This window comes from Hyaena hyaena, unplaced genomic scaffold (genome assembly GCF_003009895.1).
Source record: "Hyaena hyaena isolate Hyena2069 unplaced genomic scaffold, ASM300989v1 scaffold_767, whole genome shotgun sequence".
Lineage (NCBI taxonomy): Eukaryota > Metazoa > Chordata > Mammalia > Carnivora > Hyaenidae > Hyaena > Hyaena hyaena.
Window position 1 is genome coordinate 383,040 of NW_024081397.1, and position 9,973 is coordinate 393,012.

General features: G+C 44.5%; 1 protein-coding gene across 8 annotated transcripts in view; it reads left to right on the forward strand.

Moving 5' to 3' along the window:
- Positions 1–9,731, forward strand: part of NCK2 (NCK adaptor protein 2) — a 150,061-nt gene extending 140,330 nt beyond the window's left edge. For all 8 annotated transcript variants that reach the window (XM_039218460.1, XM_039218459.1, XM_039218461.1 and 5 more), the window contains one exon: positions 6,859–9,731. In XM_039218460.1, coding sequence (XP_039074391.1) covers positions 6,859–7,053 — 195 coding nt within the window. In that variant the 3' untranslated portion in view covers positions 7,054–9,731. The remainder of the gene's footprint in view (positions 1–6,858) is intronic.
- The last annotated feature ends 242 nt before the right edge of the window (positions 9,732–9,973 follow it).

Consider the following 9,973-nt stretch of genomic DNA (forward strand, 5'->3'; position numbering starts at 1 on the left):
TCATAAAAGGAGCTTAATGAAGAGCCCCTAAATGACCATGTTTGCTTCATATCTCCCCAAAGATTTTGTACTCTTGACATTACTGTAGTTTATTAAACTGTTTCAGTCTCTTCCAAGTTTCAGGAATTGTGTTTTGCAATTGAGAAAACTGAAGCAGCAAACCATTGGGAAATTTGCCCAGAGTTGTGATGCTAGTTGGTAATATGAGGAGCCAGAATATGAACCCAGGCAGCCTGGTTCCAGAGCTTGTAATACAACCACTATTCTCCTCAGTTAGTGTAACTGTAGTAGAAACCTGGAGTCTGAACAAATTACGACTTGCCCAACGTCACATGATCAGTGTCTACCTCTGGTCACAGTGGACTGATTTCTTATAGACCAACACTTCTGCTGAAAACAGCTAGAAAAGCTGGGCAAAACCTTGTAACAAACCAAAAGCAACCAAGAAGCAGTCTTTCAGGAGCCTACAGTGCTGGGGGGCAAAAATTAGAGGTCAGGGCCACCAAGGAGACATGGCCCCAGAAAAAAAAATCCAGGCCTTTAGTATGGACTCTCCAAAGTCAACACACTACAAGCAAAGGCAAACCTGAAATAAATCAGTCTGTCATCAGTTCTTTTCCTCATTGGATGAAGATGTTCTACCTTATCTTCACTGAGTAGAGAAGCAAAAATAAACACACCTTCTCTGGTAGACATTATCAGCATTGCAAACCTCATATCAGTATGCAGCATTCAAATTAAAGTACCAAAAGATAAGACTGAATTACCAAAAACAAAGAGGGGAGAAAATGAGAATAGAAACAGACCTATAGAAACCCAGATTTTGAATGTGTAAGTGTGGTCTTTAAAGTAAATGGTTTAGTAGTTTCAAGAAATTCAGCAAGACAATTTGAGTAGAGAATTAGAAGTAATAAACAAAAAGAGCAAAGTGAGAATTATAAGACCAAAAAAGTACAGTAATTGAAATTAAGAACTTGGTGGGTTTACAGTAGATTAAACACAGCCGAAGAAAGGATTAGTAAATGGGATGATAGCTCAGAGGAATAGAAATTTTAGGATACACACAAAAAAGGACAAAGAAAAGCACAAGAGATTCTGCTGTGGACTGGATGTGTCTGTGTCTCCCCTCACCTCCTGCAAAATTCACATGCTGAAGCCCAGTACCCAATGTGATGATATAGGGTGGGAGGAACCCTCGGGAATGGGATTTGTGCCATTAGAAAAGAGACCCTAGAGAGAGCGCTCTTGGCCCTACTGCCATTTGAGGACACCATGAGAAGATGGTTGTCTATGAAGCAGGAAGCAGGCCCTTATCAGACATCAAATCTGCTAGCTACTTGATCTTGACTTCCTTGTCTCCAAAACTAGGAGAAGTGAATTTCTGTCTTTAAATCACCCAGTTTATGGTATCCTGTTATAAAAGGCTGAACTGAGATTTATTGGACCAAGTGAGAGTTTTAACATATACATAACCAGTGTCCCAAAAGAGTGGACGGTGAGGGGGAGAGGTAGGCAAGATAGTGAAGCAATATTTGAAGGGGTAAGTGCCAGTGCCACATGACTAGTGGATAGCCAGGCCAGGTCTCCTAGCTTCAAATTTAGCATCTTTAGAACATTTTTTATTGTGACACATAACACACAGAAAATGTCGTTTAAGAAGTACGTGTTTAACCCAGGTCAAGGTCAGGAAACAGGACGTTGCTGGTACTTCAGAAGCTCCTGCCCACCCCCATATTAGCTTCCTGGTTGTATCACACCTCCCACTAGAGATAACTGCTACCTTTGATTTTATGATAGTCATTTTTGTTATTGTTTAAACCTATGTATGTATCCTTAAATAGTCCATTTTAGCTTTGTCTGCTTTTGAATTCTGTGGGTGGTATCATACTGTAGCTATTCTTTTATCACTTTCTTCTTTTGGTCCATACTCTGTGAGATGTATTTAGTCCACGTTGATGCATCTTGGAACCTGGTCTGGATCACCTGGCAGAAGAACCAAACAGTACTTGGAGATCTTGGAAGGCAGGAAGTTTATTTCACACCATAGAGCCCAGAGGAGATCCCTCTCCAGAGGTCTAAGCCCTGAGCGTGAGCAGAGGGAACAATTTATAGTCTGATACTTCCATATTCCGCATTAGTAGTAATTTGGTGGACAAGGCAAGCAGGGGGAGGAAGAAAAACCTGGAAGGGAGTCTTCGGTTGGGGACTGGAATTTCCCTATCAGTCCTGTTGGCCATTTTAGAACAGATTTTTCCCTATCAGATGTATCTATGTCATTGCTTGGTGAAGTATACACCTCATCTGTGTATACGTTTTTCCTGTTGGTGGCCTCGAGAAGTGTTTGTACTTAAGCGTTATTATGAGTAATTCTGCTCGGACATTCCTAAACCTATAGCCTAGTACACATGTGCATGCTTCTCTAGAGCACTTCTCTAGAACAGATGCCCACAGTGAAATTGCAGAGTTCTTAAGAATGCCTGCCCTCAACTTCTTCTTAATGCAAAAACAGTAGCGCTGGTTTGTACCCCCACCGACCATGAAGAGTTGCCAAGTCCAGCACACTTCCCGTCTCACAGTCACTGTGACACATTGGCCTCTCAATGAGGGACATTCAACAGTCTTCAGCTCTGGGCCCCAGCATGGAAAGCTTGTTCACTACCTCATGTGGTCCTATGCCTTCTGATCAGTAACACCCAAGACAAAAGTGTATGTGGAGAGAGAATGCAGGGCTGGAGTCTGGGTCCTCTTTCTCAGTGGGTCTTCACACAGAAACCTTGTTAAGGTTCTTTGACAAGCTTTTAAGTGAGAGTCCAGAGCACACCACAATGGTCAAAGGGAGCGTGGCATGGTTCTTTTTCACCCAACCTGCCCAAGTTGTTCCAGAAATCCAGCCTGGAAAAACCACAGAGATATGGACAAGACTTATGGCATTGCCTTCCCGGGGGTCCTCCCCTGCTTCATGCTCTTTCTCTGGAGGCAGAGTTGTTTTGGGTCTGGAGCCTCTCCATCTCCATCAGGCCCAGGGAACTAGCCCAAACTGAGGAAAAGACATGTTAGAGCATTCTCTCCACCCGTGTTTCAGTGTTTCATCGAGGCAGTTCTGCACAGGAAAGTCTGGAGCAGGGCTGAATTCCTTATTTTTTTTTTCCTTACTGTTCATTTATTTTTAAGAGAGACTAAGCATTAGTGGAGGCAGGGCAGAGAGAGAGGGAGACACAGAATCTGAAACAGGCTCCAGTCTCCGAGCTGTCAGCACAGAGCGTGATGTGGGGCTCAAACTCATGAACGGTGAGATTATGACCTGAGCCAAAGTCAGATGCTTTGCTGACTGAGCCACCCAGGTGTCCCAGGACTGGACTCTTTAAGAGTCATAAAGGCATCCGCAGCCTGGGGGTGAGGTTGGCCATGGAGCTCCCTCCTTCGAGGTCTAGTTAGCCCATCAGTCATGTTCCTGTCTTTTTCTCATGGCTCTGAACATTTGATGGCACTGCTGGTGGTTGGCCTAGATCTCATTTCTGTTCTCAGACTGTTTCAGCATCCCTGGATGGCTCATTGAAAAACAGATGGCTAGGCCCCACCCTAGAGTTTCTGAGGCAGCAGGTCTGGGGAAAGGCCTGAGAATTTGCTTTTTCTGGCAGATTCCCAGGTGATGCTGCTGCCGTTATCGGTCTGGAGAGCACACCTTGAGAACCACTGGTCTAGCTCCTTTCAAGCTGAGTCATTTAGTGCTGGTTCGTGAGAACATGTAACTGCGCTTTTGTTTGTAGATTAGAAACTCTACTCAGGATGCATTGAGAATTCCCCAAATGTTCAGCATTCCTGCTTGACATGAACTTGGTTCATTCTATGTCCTTAACTTTGAGGTTTCTGCTCAAAAGCCCATGAAATGAAAACTTACCTTCTCTGCTGCATCAGTTTTACTACCGTAACACACATACACACATGATGTGCCATGATATTAAATTGAGGACCTTAAATTAAAAGCAAATTTCCCTATTCAGAAAGTCATCTGTTGATCATTTGGCTTAATTAAAATTGGGTATATCATGTACTTGCCCTGACTCACGTACTACCTCCACAATGATGCTGCTTTGTCTGTGAATAGAGAAGTATCTATATAACTAGCGCAGGCCCAGCTTGTGCTAAACTATAAAGGTGAGATCACCTTCTGTCTTCTCCAAAAGGCACAAACTCCTGTCCCAGAATACATATATCTCTATAAAATTAGTAGAAGCTTGAAACTAAACATTCCTTTAAGGAAAACCTGAAGCCCTCAAGAGAGGATGGAGTGGTTCATAACTCATATGTACCGGGGCATACAGTTGCAGCATCCTGATCCACTAGGACTAATAACTGTTGTGACAGCCACAATGATGCCAGCACCGCAGGCCTTGCTCACGCATGGAGTACCATTCAGGCGGCACCTGTTTCACTGTGTTCTTTTTTTAGAACTGTACACAGCAACCAGCTTGGGTGATAATTCTGAGGACGCCGATGCTAGCCTGCATCTATCTAGTTGTTCGGTCCTGTGAAAACAGTCATGATTTGAGAATTGTACAGTCAAGTGATTATTTAAAATAAACACTGTTGGGGCGCCTGGGTGGCTTAATCGGTTAAGCGTCCAACTTTCGCTTAGGTCATGATCTCACGGTTCGTGGGTTCGAGCCCCACGTCGGGCTCTGTGCTGACTGCCAGCTCAGAGCCTGGAGCCTGTTTCAGTCTGTGACTCCTTCTCTCTGACCCTCCCCTGCTCTCTCTCTCTCTCTCTCTCTCTCTCTCTCTCTCTCCTAGAAATAAATTTAAAAAAAAATTAAAAAAAAATTTAAAATAAACACTGTTTTGTGCCATTTAGAATATTTTGTTAGTAGGGTGGATTGACGGGATCATCGTGACATCAGGGTTTGTGACACTTTGTTTCTAAGAGATCTGGTGTGGGAAATACTTTTCAAGTTCTGTGTCCTTCTCCCCACCCCCTGACCCTCTAGTGGCCATGATTCTGAAAATCATATGTAGCCTGAGGCTAAATCAGAGATAAAATCTTCCTGTGTCCTCTTCCGGTCATCAAGCCCTGAGATTAGCATAGAGATAAGATGGGGCTTTTCCCTCAAAGGTTTGCTTCTGTTTGGTCTGTTTGAGACAGAGGGATACATAAACACCAACTAAGAATACAGTTGTCTCTTGATTCTTTCATGGTAGCAGCTGTGACTGGTGGATGCGCCCCAAGGTGCTTTTACAGAGTTGAATGTCCCCAGACATTCATTTCCCTGAATTGTCATTGCCTTTATGGGATTTCCACTTGCTTTGCAAGCTTTGCTTGACTTTATGGGATTTCTGCTTGTTTTGCAAGATTTGCACACTTTGGCTCAAACATTTATAAACTCTGTGTAAGAGATAATGGCTGAAATGCTTGTTCATTTTGTCCCGGTGGGAAGGACACAAAGCTGGGGTGGGGGGTTCCTCAGCAGCAGGAAGGTGCTGGGTATTGAGGAATGCTGAATCTGCTTTAGGAATTCAGTTAACAACTGTAGTGGCCTCAGGATGCCTGGGTGGCTCACTCAGTTAAGTGTCTTGATCTTGCCTCAGGCCATGATCTTAGGGTTCATGGGTTCGAGCCCAACGTAGGGGCTCTGCACTGGTGGTGTGGAGCCTGCTTGGGATTCTGTCTCCCCTTCTCTCTGCCACTCAGCTGCTTATGCTCTGTGTCAAAATAAATAAGTAAACTTTAAAAAAAGATAAAAAACCATAGTAGGCACTTGCCACCTGTATGGCTCTGTGTGGAATATAGAGGTGGAAGAGATGTGGTCTACCTGGCCTAATGCGTAATGAAGGAATAAGACATACGTGTAAAGTATTTATTACAGAGAAGTTACTGGAATACACTCTGCTCCTGCCACCGGAATCCATTGTTTATGCTATATGGCCAGACAAGGTGGGGGGCGGGGACGGGGACTTATCTTGATTGAGAATGGGGAGCCTTCCTCAGGTGGAAAACCTTTCAGCTGAGCCTTATAGGAATAATTGTTCAAGGTCAGAGGACAGGATGGCTCAAAGAACAATGTGAATAGATGTGAAAATGGTATGAGGGGTTGGACATACTTTCATCTCCTTCATTAGATCTGTCGGCAGGGGCCAGGTAACACAGCCCCAGTGGGCTGTGGTGGGCAGTTGGATTTTATTCTGAGGCCATTGCTGGAGGCCAACCTCCTTCCACTTCCCCCATCAGCTTCACCTGCCTCAGAAGAGGCAAGACCAGTTTTAATAAAAATAATGATATCTTTCTAAAAACGTTCTCAAAGGTAAGTAGGGCACTGATGTAATCTCAAATTTAAACATTTCTCAGGAAAATCTGTTTAAACCATTGTATAGCCCCGCCCCACCCCGGATATTACCAACCATGTTTAAAATGCAGCCAGAGTTTTCAACTGCTCTTATTTATTTTTAAATAGCTTAGAATTTGACATTTTTTGATAGCTTAATTTCTAACAATCAGCAAAAAAGAAATTTCTAGCTGCTGCCTATATGCAAATCCACTTTTTACAAATTCCCAGTTTATCACAAATAGGTTGGGAAATTGTAAAAAATGCACATTTCTTCAGCATCAAGTTCACACTGGTGTCCTACATGCTGTGGAGCCCCCGATTTTCAGACCAAAATCTATTTGGCACCGAAGTCGTACTAAGCAAATTGCAGTTTTGCTCGGACTCAGAGCATGTGAACTTTGGACGGCCTGTCAGTCATTCTGAACATTTTGTGCCAGACGAGATACCCCAGGAGACCCGGCCCCTGTGCACACGGGCTTGGTGTTTCCCTGCGACTCCTGCACCGGCCCATCCTGACTGTGTTCTGTTTCCTCCCCAGCCCAGTGACTTCTCCGTGTCTCTGAAAGCATCAGGGAAGAACAAACATTTCAAGGTGCAGCTCGTGGACAATGTCTACTGCATCGGGCAGCGGCGGTTTCACACCATGGACGAGTTGGTGGAACACTACAAAAAGGCACCCATCTTCACCAGTGAGCACGGGGAGAAGCTCTACCTCGTGAGAGCACTGCAGTGACGGCTCCTCCCACAGTCCATGCCACCTGCCACCTCCAGGCCCTCGGTGCCGCGATCACCTCCCCAGAGCCGGGCAGATTGGCCACTGAGAAGAAGCCGAGCTCCCGGGCCCTCCTGCTACAGGCTCCGCCCTGTCCAGTGGTTCATCATCGTTTCTTGGCTTCCTTTGCCTCAGTTCATCTTTGCGTGCCGGTCGGTTTGTTTTCTACTTGCCTCTCCTTTGCCACGTACCGCGCCCTGACACTCGCTCGCCAGCCGCCCTCCTCCCGGCCAGGTTCAGGGAACAGGAGGCGAAGAGGAACGTTCATTCACTTTGTTCCTGCGCCACTGAAAACAGCCTTCCTCTGTTGGGTTGTTCACGCTAACAGAACCCCTCGTTAGAAAGACATGGGGCACAGTTTGAATGCACCGAAGCTGCCATCAATTATGTGAACTACAGTTCGCTCAGAAAGCAGGGTCCACGGGCTCGGGGCTCCCTCTCTGGCCAGGCGGCACCTGCAAGGTCCCCGGTCCTGGCAGCCCTGGCCCCATGCCCCTTGCCTTTGCATGGCTCCCGGACTGTCCGGGGAGAGTGGATACCCTTGCCGGAAGCAGTACCAGAACCACCAGATGAGACAGCAGTAAGGAAACTCCAGTGCCTTCGGGGCTATGCTTGCAATAAAAGAAATTTCCTTGAAAGTCAGTCCGCTGAAATGGGACTGGTGACTCAGAAAGACACATGTTGTGGTCATTTCCCCCCAGATGTGCCATCCGCATAGTGCTTTTTCCTCTTGCCCTTTGGCTTGTTTAAATTTCACAATTATGTATTTAATTCTCAAAGTAATATGTATCTGTAGCCATTTGTTGACACTAATACAGATGATTAAGGAAAACAGCTGATCTTTGGGGAAGGGGAGCTACTGTACACTTCACACACTTTACACACACACACACACACCATATATATATATATATATATATACACACACATATATATACATACACAGGTGTGTATGTATATATATGTGTGTGTATAAAAACTATTTGCTTTACAGGGAATTTTTCAGGGTTTACAAGAGAATATGTGATTGGTAGTTAAGAGACACACAGAATGTTTATGAAGAAATTGCATTTTTTTCTTTACATTTGAACTTCTTTATAGTTGAAATATACAGTCTTGCGATGGCACATTCCTACAACTGAAGAAGGGGTCCCAAGACCTCCTAAACTTGCATACTCAGTTTTTTGGATATTGTAATAAAAAAAAAAGTATTATGACAAGACAATGTGTGTATTAATCTTTGGGAAAACTCAGATTCAATTACGGGGGAGTAATTGCTCTAGCAGTTACCGAACAGTCAGTGCCTACAGGGAAACATTTTTAGAGAGGAGTCTAATAAATTTATTATTTGTGTGGTTTCTTTTTCTACCACCACATTTTTGTATGTTGAAATAATAAATTTGAATTAGTGAAACTCTCCGAGAGAAAGCAGAATCTTAAAGCCTGGTCTTAACTTTGCTCCTTGGAAATGATTCGTTACAAAACGTTTTCCTAAACTTTTATCAACCCCACTTCTCAGCTGCAGCTTCTCTCTCTTCACGTGGGTCTTAACTTTCATTTGCCTAATCGGTAAGCGAATCTCGAATGGTCGCAATGTGCCAGGCACTGGAAACAAAGTCATGTCACGGGATTCGTGCTTTCGTGGGCTAATTACAACAAATGCATATTCAGCGCCCCATCTATGTGTCCTCACTTATTCCTCATTACTGCCTCCATGAGGTGGCTCTGCTCTCATCGCCTTATATACATGGAGAAAATGAGGCTTAAGGTAAATGCACAAGGTCACATGGCTGGTACATGGTAGGGCAACGTTGCAAAGCCAGAGATGGGACTTCGGGGCTACAGCCTTCCAATACCAGCCCAGGAAGCCTTCCAGGAGAAATAAGATATTTGGTGAGAGTTTGCTCTTAATCTGCCATTTCTGTTTTCTGTGATTTGATTATATCTCTTTGTTGCCTTTGATATAAATCAGAAGTTCGGTGTCGTACCTGGACTTGGGGTACCCAATTACATAAGAATATATATCCAGGTGAGTGGTGTGGATCACTACTCTAGACAAAGCACTCGGATTCTATACCTTATCCCTGGAAATACAAGTCCTTCTGACTTTTCGGGTCTCACTGTGGTGTGTTCCATTTTGACCCAATGCTAGAATCCCTGTGTATGAGTGTCTGGATAGCTAAAAGGCTTGGATTTACACATAGCAATTAAGGAAGAAACTAGCAATTAAAGGACACAAGACAGATACACATTTTGGCTTCAGTAACTTCTTTAAAGCCTTATGGTGAAAACTGACAGTCATCCTCCATCCTGTCCCAAACCACCGTGGGAAGTTCTCCAGCTGCCTGAGGTAGATCAGAAATCGTATTTACAAAGGTTCCAGCGTCCCTGGACGTGTGGCGGCAGGTGGTCCAGAGGAGGGTGGATTTGATAGTCCCAGTGTGAATCTGCTGACAGTGTGGAAGGCGGCCAGGGCAGGGTCCCCACGTGATTTGGAGTGTGGACCACCAGTGCTCCATCCACGGGGGACTTCTACCTTCACCTTCCTGCAAGTCCGAGATTTTCCAAACACCTCTTGCTTTGCCATTCCTTTGCCTCTGCACAGACAGCAAAGGACAATAAAGGTCAGTCATCTTACAGTTGTGTGACTCCGCTCATTTGTTTGCATTAAACGTGCCTTCATTTTTCATCAAAAGCGTTGCTCAATTACAGTACTGAACTACCAAGCCCTCACACATGACTTATGCCAGATGCCATTAAATCATGTTTCTAGGGAGCTAAAACTGGCTGTGTTTTCTCCCAAAGTGCATCACAAATTATAGTCTTAAATTATAATTAGAATCTTTAGGTCTACTGAAACTGACATTTCCAAACAGTATTT